General features: G+C 39.2%; 1 protein-coding gene across 1 annotated transcript; it reads left to right on the top strand.

The window, feature by feature from the left end:
* The first annotated feature begins 3,491 nt into the window (after positions 1-3,491).
* On the top strand, positions 3,492-15,078 carry slc45a2 (solute carrier family 45 member 2). The gene is made up of 7 exons (XM_054613059.1): positions 3,492-3,957; positions 6,094-6,270; positions 9,962-10,333; positions 11,141-11,283; positions 12,311-12,434; positions 12,824-13,029; positions 14,857-15,078. Exons 1-7 carry the CDS (start codon positions 3,492-3,494, stop codon positions 15,076-15,078), a joined length of 1,710 nt encoding a protein of 569 aa, XP_054469034.1.
* The last annotated feature ends 422 nt before the right edge of the window (positions 15,079-15,500 follow it).

Below are 15,500 nucleotides of genomic sequence, written 5' to 3'. Positions count from 1 at the left end.
TTGCAGTTAGGTCAACATAAGGATTGCAAAGATAATCATGGGGATCAGTTTGGTTCTCTGGCACAAGGTCAAAGACTGTGTCTTCCTGCTCAAGCCCCTCCCCCCAGGTAGGGTCGCCCTTATATAGGCGTCAAGGTCACCCGCATGGTCCAGCCACTAGAGGGAGATGACTCAGAGAAACACAAAAATTACAAAATAAAATAAACTTTTCTCCTTCTTCATTCTGGCTCCTACACTCCTTTCAACCCATTATAAGTGAATTTTAATCTTAGTAGTTTTGGTATTTAGGTCAGCTCTAAAGCCAGATCTCAAAATAGACATTAGTATTCATAAAAGCCTTCAAGCGTTGCATTCAAACACTAAAATCTTTGTGTTAACTTTAAAAAAACATGTCAGTTATTAGAGTGTTATTCTGAGGTGTTTGAAAAACTGTAGCTGCTGTCAGAGTGCCCAACGATGTGCAGGATGAATGGACGGACTGGTTGAATTACTTCTTAATTCAACATGGAGAATGTCAAGACAGCTTTCAGGATTTGATTTCCAGCAGCGCCGATGTGATCATAACCTTTAACAGTTTCAATGAGTCATGGTCAAAAATTGGATTGCCTGCTCTCTTATATTGAAGAGCTTTTACCATAAAGTTATTTTAGACCAGTTACATACAACCTCATTTTGAAATCAAATCACTCTTTTAGCGATTAACTTTTGAGTGCCTTTACTTTTTAGGCAACAAAAAAGCTAAACAGACTGGTTAAACTTTTATAAAGCTTTAATGAGACATCTGTTAAAGTTTGACATATTGGGAAATACCCTTATTCGCTTCCTTTCCAACAGGGAGATGAGAAGTTTGATACCACTCTGATATATGAGAGTAGTGTCAATCTCCTCATCCAACACTCAGCAAGAACGCAGCTTTTTTTTCTCCAAAATGTCTAATTGTTGCTTTCAGGTTAATTTCTCCAAAACAAACACACTTTATTAAGGCATGTTACTGCAGCCTCACAATCCAACCCCATGGAGAGAGAGATGGTTCACATGAACCTGTCTGCAGGAGATTTGTGCAGCAGTGTCTAGTGTTTCTACAGCACTGACTGCATATTGTCTGGAGTGTTGAATCGGTTAATTGATTACCTAAATGTCAGGGTGCTGCTTTTCTTTCTTCCTATATGAAATAAATACAATAGAACACTGTAAAAATAATCAAAATGTTACTTAAAGGATAAGGCTGGCAATATTCTATAGTTTGCTGGTTATTTTAGTACTTAATCTATTTGATATAGACTCAGCTTTTATCCGTTTCAGTGTTTGCTGGCCAGTGTATATCAGTAGTGCAGTTAGTCGGCATGGAAATATATAAACCGAAGAACATGTTTCCTGTTGCCAAGTAGTGTTGTGACTATTTTCATTACTGGCTGTATAGCATTGGTTGGGAGGATGTGAGCACATCTCTAATGAGATTTACCACGAACACATTAACTCACTTCTTACCTCTTTGTATTTCCACCATTTTCTCCTCTGCTTAAGAAACACTCAAGCCTCTTAAAAGCCCTCCTCCTCCTAACAATGTTCTCCTTAGGAGCTCGCTTAAGGGCTACGATGCTTTTTGAGTTATTTTTATTTTTTATTTTTACCAGGATATTTTCTTAGATGGGGAATTTCTTAGAACATTGTCAAGAGATGCAACTATTTGTACTAGAAAGCTTTATTATTATGGCCCTAGGTCACAATAAAAATAATGAAAAAAGGACTAAATGGATTCTTTAAGAGTTTTAGTTTGTAGCAAACATTACTCAAAAAGCAGTAAAATGTGCATTTGCTGGGGACTATTTTCTGATAGTATTTACAGCAGCAGTACGATGTATATGGGGTAAACTCCAAATAAAATACAGTGACAACTTTTAATGAACATCTCACTCTGTGTAACATGTGACTCACTGATGAGTACTTAGTTTTAGGTAATGGAGGTTTATGGCACTGAGCAATAAGGTTGTTAGTCAAATCAATACATTTGGTCTTTTCACTTGCACACACTGCTGTTTTGTACCGGATCACAAGCCTGAAAGATTGTAAATAGCTGGTTTAGTTTTTAAAACAGTGTTGAATTTAAGACGATTATATGTTGTTTTGTTGTTGAAGGAATTTAATTTATTGATGTGGATTGCTCGTCTTTCCTGGCGCCCTGAGGAGACGGATCTATGCGAGACTGAGACTGAGTCTTCAAACACACACAAAGACATTCACACACATTATGAAATACTCTTATTTCATTTCTTCCAAATGCCACTCACAGAAAACATATAGTGAATTTAAATTTTAGTTCTTGTCTTTTTAATCTTTAGTCACTTACCTATTTTACCAGCAACATTTTGATTATGGAGACTGGAGTGGGCCGCTGCATCATTTTCAGTTTTTCAGATTTTAAATTCTTAACTATTATCAAAACCTTTTAAACAAGACTAAGAGTCTAAAGCCATGCTAGCAGCTCTGTGAGGCTTTATTTTAGTACAGCTGTGCTCTTGGATAAACACTGACGGCAGCATACTAACATGCTCACAACAGCAATGCCAACATGCTGATATTCAGCAGGTATAACGTTTATCATGTTCACTATCAGTGTGTTAGCATGCTAGCATTCAGTTATTAGGACTAAACACAAAGTAAAGCTGATAATGGTGCTAAATATAAAAAGTTCAGAGTTCATCCTATGGGAACCATGAACATCTTGATTGTATTTTATTTATTTCTAGGCCTACAAAGTAGGTAATTCTTTTCTTAAATATGTTTTTTTTTAAATCTAATTTGTGTTATAAAGTACATACATGTACATGAAACCTCTTTTCAAACAAGCTTTCAAATGTGTCAATAAATTAATTAAGTACGTTGGCAACTGTCTCCTTACTGAAAGAAGAGTACCCAAGAAATCAATACAGATCGCTGATCATTAATGACTATGGAAACAATGGACCCTCTTTACCATACACACACACACACACACACACACACACACACACACACACACACACACACACACACACACACACACACACACACACACACACACACACACCAACAAACACTCTCACTCACATGTAAGTCCTCACACAAACTCACATGAGCTGCCCTGGGCCTTTACTAGAGTACTTGAAACATTCAGTAATCCCCTAAATACACCCACTTCTTTCTCTCCTCCCTTCTCCCCGCGTTGTTCAACAAGTTCCACTCCGCTGTGCTCAGACCAGGAGGCAGACCTTCACACGTAAAGTAAAGCTGTGTGGCTCTTGGACTTGATTGCTCAGCTATGCAGTAGAGACGAGGATTAGCTCAAGCGGAGCTCCAGTGCAAGGACCGGGCATTTGGCCACTTATCCGTCACCTGGCGGACTGAGAGAGACACTACCATACTCTTTGTCTCTTTTCCTTTATATCTCCTCTTATCATTCTCCCTCTCCTTCTCCCTTTTCTCCTTCTACCCGTCCTTCCCTCCTCTCAACCATGACCCTTTTATCGGAGGACCAGTCTGTGAGGCCCCAGCCCTGCCGGCTCCCGGAGCCTGGCAAACACATCAGCTCTTCTTTGTACCCAACAGACTACACTGACTCCAAAGAGAGCTACATGGACAGTGGGGATAGCTCAGTGTTCGGAGCCGTGAAGCCCCCCAGGCGCTCGCGGGGCCGCCTCATCCTCCATGGCATGGTCATGTTTGGAAGGGAATTCTGCTACGCTGTGGAGGCAGCATTCGTTACGCCTGTCCTTCTGAGCGTGGGCCTGCCCCGCAGCCTGTACAGCTTGGTGTGGCTGATCAGCCCCATCCTGGGCTTTCTGCTCCAACCCATCATCGGCTCGGCCAGCGACTACTGCCGCTCGTCGTGGGGCAGGCGGAGGCCCTACATCCTGGCACTGGGCATCCTCATGCTGCTGGGAATGAGCCTGTTCCTGAACGGAGATGCTGTCATCTCAGGTGAGGGATGGGCGGGAGGATCTGAGAAAGAGATATATTTTGAGTCTTGTCATATCGTAAAGTGAGCGAACATGCGCTTTTGATTCAGAGAGAATAAAAGAGAATTAATAACCAGTTCTTTCCATCAAAGAAACAGGTATGTTGAAGAGCACACTGTTGAAATCTGACATCGCCTTGATCTCCTTATGCTCGTGCTTGGAAGAATAATTGTGATTTATCTTGTAAAACTCAACGAATGCAAGGCAAACAGATGAGGTTTTAGGATCTAATTAGATTATTCTCACACTGATAGCGTGGTTATAACTTACATTTTTTTGCAGTCAGAGCTTTTTCTTATCACTTAGAATTTTATAGACTCAGGCTTAAAATTAGCAATATGTTCTCGCTAAAAAGTGACACATCCATCAAGGGGAAAAAAAAGATATCACTTTGTCCTGAGAGTTTTCTTATGCTCACACTTTTTTTCTATCGTGAGGGGGAGGGGAATTAAAAGCATGAGATGTCGGGCAAATGGAGTTGTGAAAGCCAGAAACTTTTTGCAGTGCTATGGTAAAGTTTGCTGTGGGATGAGTGCCACATATTGCTCCGAATGGATTAGGATTGATATTCATTTGGCAGGCATCCTGCAGAGTTTCAAATATTTTAGTCCAACAGTCTAGTTGCAGGAACTTAACACATGCATATGGGTCCTTCTCTATCCAAACTACCATTGGTAAAGTGGATTCTATGCAGAATCTTTAACTGTAACAAACCTTGCCATGCACAACTTTAGGATGAGCAAATCAAGAATGGGATTTCCACTTCCCATGATTTTATGTGTTTGAGCTAGAAGTCTTGAATTGACTGCTCACACTTTTAACTTGTGACTGAAGTCAAACGTGTGACTTGTGGTCCTGAGGCGATGCCCACAGGCACAGACAGATGATGAGGAAAATCTCGCTGCAGCGTCAGTTTGAAGCAGGAGACGACTGATAACATTTAAACAACCCGACCCTGTCTCCTGAGAATCCACCAGGCGGCCTCATGAGAAGTTTTCCTCGCTAAAGAATCTGTGACCTTTGCAGCCAGATGAACGGATTCACTGCTGAGCGTTACACTGCCACCTAATTGTTCCCCATCGAACGGGATCAGTGTGGGGTTAAGTGCATATTCACTGAAAAATGTCCCCCAACTCTAATATGAACAGTTGTCCCTGGAAACTTTTTGGAATAATGGAGCTTGAAATACATCATCCTCAATACCTTAATTATTCCTTTTGATTGGATGATAATGAGAGTATTCATAGGACATGACATTGAATAGTTTGCCACAAAAAAAATTTGACCAGTCTGCCACGAGTTTAAGCAAATATCCAAAAGACTCAGCAAAAAGAATGAACAAGTAAAGTTTTAGTTAATGTGTTTGGTACACTAGTTTGAGAGATCTCTTTTATAATCAAATAGCAAAATTAAACAAGAGAAATAGCAACACTGTGTATTTGAACTCTGAGTGCAGGGTCCTTATTTCAAATCTGGGGCTCAGGTCAAAAGAAAATCTAAATCAGCTTGTTTGAAATACATTTTTCTTTGTTGAATGCTCTGATTGTTGATTGAGTTTCTATTAAAAAAACACTCTTGGCTTTGCTATAATCATCATACGGACTAAAAAAAGTATTTCTTTCTTCCAATGCGTGCCGGATAAGCTGATTAGCTTCCTATGTTTCTCAGAATCGTGTGACATATTTGTATTGTTGTAACGGCCTTCACTGAATTGCCCTATTCTTTTTTTAAATAGTATTTTTCTTTTTGCAGCATGGCAACAGGAAGGTCATTTTAGTGTAATGAAATGTCACATTGCTCTTGCCTTTCAAAACAAACCAATTTTCTTCTACTGAAATCACAAAAGAATCCACTCAAATATGTCTGAAGTATGTTTGTTTTTTTGCTCTTGATATATTTTTAGCATCTTCATTCCTTTTGTAAGAATTGTTACCTGTCTGATATAATTGTTTCTTTCCTAACAAGAGCTAAGTGCCTTTCACTGTGCTTTGTGCTGGATTATTTTTCCTGTCTCTACTTGCCAGATTAAACATGCAAATTTGACACCTACATTATGGTGCTTGATGAGTGATTAGACACTTTGTTCTTTTTTTTGCAGCACTAGTCAGCGACAGGTCGTTGAGGAGTACATGGGCCATAGTGGTGGTGATGTTCGGAGTCGTGCTGTTTGACTTCGCTGCAGACTTCATCGACGGGCCCATCAAGGCCTACCTGTTTGATGTGTGTTCACATCAAGACAAGGAAAGAGGACTGCACTACCATGCTCTACTCACAGGTGTGTAATACGAGCAAATGAAACACACACTGTTGTTGCCCCTGCTTCAATCATTTTTTTTTTACTTGATACTTATTTTTATGTCAAATATCTTTCCTCTCTGGCTGTTTCCAATGTGCATCTTGATGGATCTTTTTTTAACTAGTCGAAATTTGTCATTTATTTGGTGAAACCAACTCACATAACACGCCCCAATGGTGTATGGCAGTGATTTTCTGAATTAAACTGCATGCAGGTGAGGAAGGAGGTGTGAACATTTCTATGAACTATGTCGTGTCTTAGAGTGGTCTGCATGTACAGTAAAACATTGAATATCTGGCTTTTGATAAGTGTGATAAGACTTTCTTGCCCAGAGTTTGATGAGAAGATTGATACCACCCTTCTTATCGAGATGGTTAGCTTAGCTTAGCATAAAGACTGGAAACAAGCGAAAACAGATATCCTGACTGTCCGAAAGGTAAATAAATCCACCAGATGTTCACTAATTAGGATGCTGTATCATGTTTGTTTAATCAGTACAAAGTGTAAAATGGCAAGTTCTTTTTTTTAAGTGGGGGTTGTGTGCCAGATTGTTTCCTGGCCTTGAACAATGGCTTTTTTTCTGTGTGTTGCCTGGTTCACATGAAGTGAACTTTATTTACTATCTGCCATAGTAGTTTTGATGCAGTTTTGAAATTTAATGGAATGATGAGCAAACACACTTTCTGCTAATTGTTTCACTAATTCCTCGTTGAAATCCTCCCAGCACCATGTCCCCATGTGGAGAATCCCTCTCTTTGTTATAAAATGCAACCAAATGCTTGCTTTTATAATAAGTCTCTCAGGGAATTACAGAGTACTTTGGCAGCCGAACTTCATTTCTCTGTGGAATGTGAGTTTTTCAACATGAGTTTCAAACCAAGCGTGACCTTTCCCCAAACTTCTAATTGTGTGTTCATCAGCCACTTTCATACAGACATGCTGACATGTTTTTTAACATGGATTTACCCATCTGCATTTCACCTTCAGGTCAACAATATTTTGTTTAATGGATTAATTGATTCACTACTTGTACTACAGAGCAGATGTCTGCAATGTTCAGCGTCATACTATAAAAATTAATATGTTCCCAGCCGACATAATGGACATAGACCGTTGTCAGCCAAAGCATCAGTTTGTTTATTCCATTTCCATTACCAGTTATTTTTTCTCTGAAGGGAAAATAAGGCTGCAGTTGCATTTTCACATCCTTGATAAACACACACCTTGTTCTAAGAGAGATTTTGTCAGGATGACCACTAATGTACATATTCAGAAGCAATTCAATACTATCTATCTCTTTTAAGTTAACAATGCATATCTTAGGGTAACACACCAGAAGATTGCTTGGTCTTTTACCATATGTGGTAAACTTGCGAGATACTTCATATTTATGTATGATTTTTCCCTCAAACCCCTTCTGTAAAGATAAGATAAGATAATCCTTTATTAGTCCCGCAGCGGGGAAATTTGCAAACCAAAAAAAACCAAAGAAATTTAAACCACCATAACCTTATAAAATATACCGCAAATATATTCTTCATACCCTGCAAGGCAAAAAGGATGTTTCCGGAGTAGGCGTCAGTGGTGCGTTCATGCTGTCAGCAGGCACCAGGTGGTGCGAGCATGCTAGTCAGGCAGTAATCCAGCCCTGAGCTAGTCATGTGCTGCAGTCATGGGTCTGGGCTGAGAGAGACAGAAGCCAGGCACATGACTCTTTAGACGCCCATGCCATCGCTGGTATGTGAGGTTTGAGGAGGAGGGATATTGCTGTTGCCTGTTTCTCTGTGATTCATGTACCTTTTTTGTGAGAGCTTTTTCTAATCACACACTTTAACATGTGAAAAGCTATGATCAATACTCTCTCTCACCAGACCACATAAGTCATCACGGATGTGTAATTACTTTCTCATTTGATAACTTACTTATTAACTTACCTAATTACTTCAACAACAGGTAAATAAAACTGACTTTCAAATCTAGTAAATTGCACATTTGCAAACAAAGTCTAAATAATCAACCTGCCCTTTCTCCAACAATTAACATTTGTTTTTGTTTGTGTCAGTTGAAATTGTGGCCTTGAATCCGGAAAAAATGCCTCGCAGAGCGAATTGCTCGTCTGTAATGTGAAACCACGTCAGTTTAATCTATACCTCATATCCTATTTACATTTTATTGGACCTTGCTCATAATCAATCTCGTCCCCTCTTGTTTTCACCCTCTCTGTGTATATTTTTGAAACTGTCCACAGTTGAGCCACTCTCATGTTTCAGTTTTTCTCTGCCCCACTGTGCTGCAATAAGAGTTAATGCAGGGGCAGAAAGATAAACACTTGAGTTGACGTTGATAAAAGAGAAAGAAAAAGGTAGAAGGATCTTGAATGAGAGAAAAATGTTCGATGCAGCATACACACAACAATGTTCCAAGCTTTTAGACACAGGTAAAGCACGAGTGCCTAAGGGGTTGGTACTTTGCCTGTCAGTTTCTATAATGAAGAGAAATAGCCTCAATCTTAGGAGACATACATTTCTTGTGATTTGATTTTTATTTTTAAGTCATTGATTCAAATTGTGTGGGTGTGACTGTGTATAATATTTTGAAAGTATGTGTTTTAAGAGAAGCATCTGTCATTAAAACTGCTCCTGCTAGACCTGCATCAATGTCATACTCCAGTATATGAGGGTCTCCTTTAAGGGCAAGAAACTACATCCCATCAAAACAAAATATCTTTCGATCATCCGTTTTGCATACTAACAAACAGGCTGTTTGTTCATATACCGGTACTGCATAGGCAACTGACCTATAAAGTGGCGCAGATTCAGTGAGGGTTTTCTGTCCATTCTGACACCCACATTTCCTGAAGCTGTCATCATATAAAAGTATTTTTTTTTAGTAAGGAGTTGAGGCTGTGTTGTTCATGAAAGCCAATGAGAGCAGAGAGAGATATGACATTTACCACCGCACCGGAGCGCATGACGTCTGCAGTTGGTGAGTCTTCATCTTAGTGGCAAATATGCTCAATTTAAATTCACTCGTTACGCTGCCTGGATATTGAGTTTGATTCATGTTATATAAAGTTTGTAGCTGTGTCTTTCTGCAGTAATAATGTATGAGAATCTTCATCTCCATACAAATGTCGTTGCAGTATTAAATGTGGATGATTTCCTAATTGGCAGCAATTACAATAACTGTGCAGCAGTATGACAACACAATGTCATTTGTTTACTTTTTCTCTTTAATACTTATTTTTCCATTTGTGTGTGTACCAGTGAAAATAATAAGATGACACTATCTTTATTCTTTTGTTTTACAGAATGTCCTGTGTAAAATCAGAAAAGATTAAAGTCAAAGAGGACACATAATAGCTGATTCCAATATGTTTAAACATGAGTTTTTATTTCTTTTTTATGCATGCACAACCTAAGCTACTGTATCACCAAACCTAAAAGTAAGAGACACACTGAAATAATTCAAGCAGGTTAAGTACACATAAAGAGGCGCTCCACACTAATGTTTTTGCTGTACACATAATCGCATAGATTACAGCGTTAAGACAGGTGACTTTTCTGGCTCTCATTTGCTGTTTTCAACAAAAAGTTCGAGAGTGTGCAGTATTCATTCCTTAAAGCAGCTCTGCCTACAGTGTTTTAACCTTTGCCGCTGTGTATTCCAGGTCTGGGTGGTGCGTTCGGCTACCTGGTTGGAGCTATGGACTGGGGCCACTCTGTGTTGGGTCAGGTGCTGGGCTCCGAGTACCAAGTCATCTTCTTCTTCTCAGCATTCACCTGGGGCATCTTCCTCACTGTGCACCTCTTCAGTATTCCAGAGCAGCCTCTGGACAAGGATCCATTAGCCTCTGACCCCTCGCCTTCCAGTGCCCTCCGCCTACTGGGCTGCCACAGCAATGGTTACGGAGCGCTGGCTAAGGAGGCCGTCCCACCCGCAGGCCCTGCATCCGTCACAGACCTCAGGCCTAGGTCTTTCTCTGCTCTGGGAGAGGCCAACTCAGTGACCTCCAGTGCTAAACAGCCGAACAAGGAGGTATGTGATATACAGTCTTTGAGGAGACACGTGTAGATAAATGTGGTAAGATGATTTGGAAACAACCAAGGGGAGATGAAAGGCAGTTGGGTAAATATGTACTGTGCAACATTCAATTTCCATGTCAAACGATTTCCTACTTCATTGAGTATTCATGTATTCTTTTTTTTAAATTCTTAACATCCATCAATTAGTCAAACCCCACCAGCTGAGTTGACTTCTATTAAACGTGTCTTAATAAAAAGAAGAAGGATGTATCAGAATAATTTGTAGCATCTTCTTCTTAAAACTTTATTTTGTTGCTTGTAAAAATATTTGATTAATATTCTCTAACATGTCACGCCTTGATAGTCCTGATCTTAGCTCTAACTGCGTCTGCCTTCCTTTTGTTTTATTGAGCACATTAGCAAGGTTAAACAATGCTTAGTTGTCAAAGGTGAATGTTTTTTCATTTTTAAAAGCGAAAGATTATGATGTAAAATCAGATCAAACTTCATTTGATGCCTTTGAAGTGTTCTTCATAATCATTTATTGGCTTTGTCGTCTGCCCTTTTGTCTTTCATCATGTCCTGTCTCTAGCCCTCGAGAACAGTCCCTAATGTCACTGTGTGAGCTTTATGTTGATCCCTTCATTCATTCTAATGAGGGTCTTCACGGAGCAGACGTCTCTTTTCATTGTTGAAGCTTTTAAGCACCACTAATGAAATGCCAAGAGAGTAGTGAGTGATATGAGAGGAAAATCTGTGTTAAAAGCCCGTCAGTGTTGTTGCTGTTGGATCTGATGTCTGTGACGTTTGTGTTTATGTGCAAGCCCAGAAAAGGATGACATTCAGGTCCATGATGAAGGCTCTCATGAACATGCCAAACCACTACCGCTACCTGTGTGTCAGTCACCTGCTGGGATGGACGGCTTTCCTCTGCAACATGCTCTTCTTCACAGATTTCATGGGACAGGTAGTGATTTAGAATACCACACATGTGATCGCCATTCAGGTGTGGCTTATTTTCTATTTAAATTGTTTTTTCAGACAGAGAAGCTAAATATTTGCTAGGCCAGCTTCACAAATTCGAGGATCTTTTTCTGCTTTTCTCTATTTTATATCATTGTAAAGTGAATATTGTTTGGTTTTGTACAGCTGGTTACACACAAAAAAGACACGTCAAAATGTTCCCTTGAGAATTTTTGCACAGTATTTCTCGGGTTTTCTTTGAACTTTTATGTTGTCATTTCTCACAAAGGCATAAAAGTATCTTTCTTAAAATGTAGAACTATTCTTCTAGAGTATAATTTGTACAATTTATAAAATACATGTTTTTTTAGCAAAGTTTTATGTAAGATGAAGTTACATGTTAGAACCTTTAATGCTGAAACCATTAGTTGATTCATTGACAGATATTTTTTTAACGACTATTTTGATAACTCATTAATCATTTAAGTCATACATGAGGCAGATATGCAAATTTTTCTCTGCCTCCAGATTCTCAGAGCTTCCATTCTCTTAGATTGTTTCATCATTATTAACTGAATATCTTTGTGTTTTCTAACTGTCAAGATCTGCAATTTGAAGACATCACCTTAATTGCAGATATTCCCGTGTAATTTTTGACATTTTATAGACTAAACAATTAATTAAATAAATAATCGATTAGTCGGTGTTAAACAAGTGGGAGTAGCAGAAGAAGGGTGAAGGTGGGGGAGTAGCCTATTGTTGTGTGTAATCTCCTGTTGACATGTGTAATAAAGATAAATTCTTTACCGCTTCACCGTATGCATGCTGATCAAAGAATGCGCCTCACAACAGGACGCCGTACTCACCGCCACGGTTCATTAACATCCAACACACATGCATGTAATCTGAAACTGCAGGCTTTATTATCTGCGAGATAAAAGCCTGAATCAAGGATGGTGGCCTTGAAGCTGTGTGCTTTGGCTGCATTTAAAACATTTTATTGTCAATTTATTTCTCTATTTGTTTTCCAGATTGTGTACAATGGAAATCCTTATGCAGACCATAACTCCACGGCCTACGTCACATACGAGAGAGGTGTAGAAGTGGGCTGCTGGGGATTGTGTATCAATGCTGTATCCTCTGCGCTCTACTCCTGTAAGTACCTGAAAGCGTATATGTGTGTGTGTGTTTATTTCACAGCATCCAGCATTCGTTAGTGTCCCCATGTCTTGCACTGACATCATTAGCAATGGCAACTCAACAAGGTTTTGCAGGTAAGCAGGTGTGAAATTGGCTGTTTTTGGTCCGGATGCTGAGAAAATTGTTGTTTCACATGTTTTTTTTCTCATTACATTGCTGAATGTCTGAAACAAAAGGTAGCCTGTCCAATGAAATGTCCAGTCAACTTTAGAAAATATAATGCACACTGTGCATTTAGGACAAAGCAGTTGTCACCTAATTCAAACATAATGTTGGTTTGCCCTGATTCTGAAGTAAAACTAATTCCTCTTCCTCTTTGATGAAGTTTGTTTGTTTTTTTTCAGACGTGCAGCGTTTCCTCCTCCCGTACATCGGCCTGAAGGGATTATACTTTGTGGGCTACTTTGTATTCGGCATGGGCACCAGCCTGATTGGTCTTTTCCCCAACATCATCGCCACGCTCATCCTCTGCACCGTATTCGGCGTCATGTCCAGCACGCTCTACACCATCCCATTTAACCTGATAGCGGAGTATCAGCGGGAAGAAGAGGTAGAGAATAAATGTTTTTCAGGGTTGAGATGCATTTGAGTAGAGGAAAAAAAAACCATTGTGCTCCACTGAAGATTGATGGTTGAACACAATGTTTTTGGACCAGCGACTCAGAGAGAGGTTAGGCAGATGGCTTATGTTGTTTTTTTGGGACAGAGACAAGTACCGATGTCTTTTATTCAGTTTTAAATGTCGAAATTTTTGTCCTTCGGCTTAGCCATCTTCTATTTGAAGTTGTCCTTCGTAGTTGAGTTCTTTAACCGTTCATCAACAGTGGGTGCCAATCAACTTATTATGTACCTCCTTCACTGAGAGACTCAGACCTGCCTCACTAAAATCCTTGCAGGTCTTCTTTCCAAACATCAATCAAAAACAAAGCTATACAGCCACAGAGCTATATAAAATGATACAATTAAATCATGAATCAACATATATTAATTTGAGTCATGTGGGCAATTCTAAAACTGTTTCCAATAGAGCTGCAACAATTGTTTTGATCAAAAATCAAAATAACATTTGCTGGTTCAAGTTTCTCAAATGTGAGTATTTGATCCTTTTCTTTGTCATATTTGATCGTAACCTAAATATCTTTGGGTTTGTTAACAAAAAGGACACTACTAGGGGCTGTGGGAAATTTTAGCAGACATTTTCTCACTTTTATAGACAAAACAAGTAATCAATAAGAAATCTGCATATTAAGAAAACCCCATTTTTTTACTTTCAGGTTTGATATGTGTTGAAATAACTGAATGGCGTGAATGAAGATTCAACTTAAAGGGATATTCAAGCAATTTAGAATATTAATTTCCATACAGTTTGCAAGACAGAAAGGATCAAATGAAAGCAAGAGAGGGAGAAGAGATACTTTTGGTAAACCTGTCTGCTAAAATTCTCAATTCCAGTTTTCGTCTCACAATTGTCGCTTTGGATAAAAGCGTCTGCTAAATGACTGTAATGTAATGTAATGTAACAATTTCTGTTATTCTCAAGTCTGAGATAAAAACTGAGATAACCCTAGAAAACTCACACAAAACACACTATTCAGCTGAGTGTTACTAGTTGTGAATGACCTTCATTTCTAAGATTGGTTTAGTGCCACTTGAAGTATCAATACCGTTCTTGGTACAATAACAATAATGGGCACAGTAACAATAAAATGAAGGCCATCTCTTGAACGCAGCATTTTTGTCAGCATGGATTTCCATCAGATGTGGAGCTCACCTCTTCGATCATTTTATTGCTCATATTTAAAACTCACTCACTGTAATATCAGGGGAGTGTACAGATTCGTGAGGAAACAGGATTTTCAATTTCAGTTTATGGTTTCTGCATTTAAATAAACAAAAAATAACTTTGGATTTAGCTTAATGAACGAGTGCACACGTTTTGAACAAAATGATTCCCATTCAGAACATCAAATCTGACAATAAACATCCATCAAGTGTATACTTATAAAGAAATTCCAACAAATCATATCTTCCCTGTGGCTTAAAAATCTATAGTTGGAAGATAAACATTATTTGTTTGTTTTGAAGTGTCCCGGCATGCTCAGTCAATACCTCACTAAGTTGAAACAGGGAACCTGGTGATGAAATCTAACATCGTGGGGCTAAGGTGTCTGAGGAGAACTTTATTCATCATAAAAAATACAGATACTTTAAAAAAGATATATATGAGGTGGTCTCTTGATATTTCCCCGAGCTGAATCGTTTTACCCAACTCTGGATTGCTTTCTGCCCTGGGCATTTTTGGTAATACAGAGATTCATGATCTCAAATATTGCTCTCTTTTTTTCCTCTCCTCCTCCTCCTCCTCCTTCTCCAACAGGAACAACTGAAGCTGCGAGGAAGCACTGAAAGACAGCGAGGCTCCGGGGTGGACTGTGCCGCCCTCACCTGCATGGTCCAGCTGGCTCAGATCATTGTCGGTGCAGGTCTAGGAGCTCTGGTCAACTTGGCAGGAAGTGTAATCGTGGTGGTGCTCTCGGCCTCGACCGTGTCCCTGTTTGGCTGCATCTTCATCGCCCTCTTTATCAGATATGTGGACTAATTCTGCTTATATAAAAATATTTAATGGTGTTGTTAAAAATACAGATTCTTTATTATATCGTCAACATGTTTTTGATTCTTGTGACTCCATCTCTTTGGCTAATGGGACAGTTTTTTCGCCCTGAGGTGGCACAGAAAGGGCCGTTTTGTTCAGTTATTCTAGTTTTGTTGCACCAGGCTGTTAACATGTTTATTTTTATTGTAAAGTCAGGCATTTATCATGGAGGTCTTAGGGTTGTGACTCACGTTTGGAGTCAGCCTCAAGTGGCCATTTGAAGAACTGCAATTTGTGGCTCTTCCACCTTGGCTTCACTTTTCAGCAGGCTGCAGCTGGTTGTGGAGGTAACTGATATGCTCTTAATTCTTTTTTTCAATGAAGGAGCAATTATTATTTTAAGATTTCTAATAAGAACTAAAATTAGT

This window comes from Anoplopoma fimbria, chromosome 14 (assembly GCF_027596085.1).
Source record: "Anoplopoma fimbria isolate UVic2021 breed Golden Eagle Sablefish chromosome 14, Afim_UVic_2022, whole genome shotgun sequence".
Taxonomy (NCBI): domain Eukaryota; kingdom Metazoa; phylum Chordata; class Actinopteri; order Perciformes; family Anoplopomatidae; genus Anoplopoma; species Anoplopoma fimbria.
Note: the sequence above shows the minus strand (reverse complement) of the source record. Positions and strands in the feature narration are given on the sequence as shown.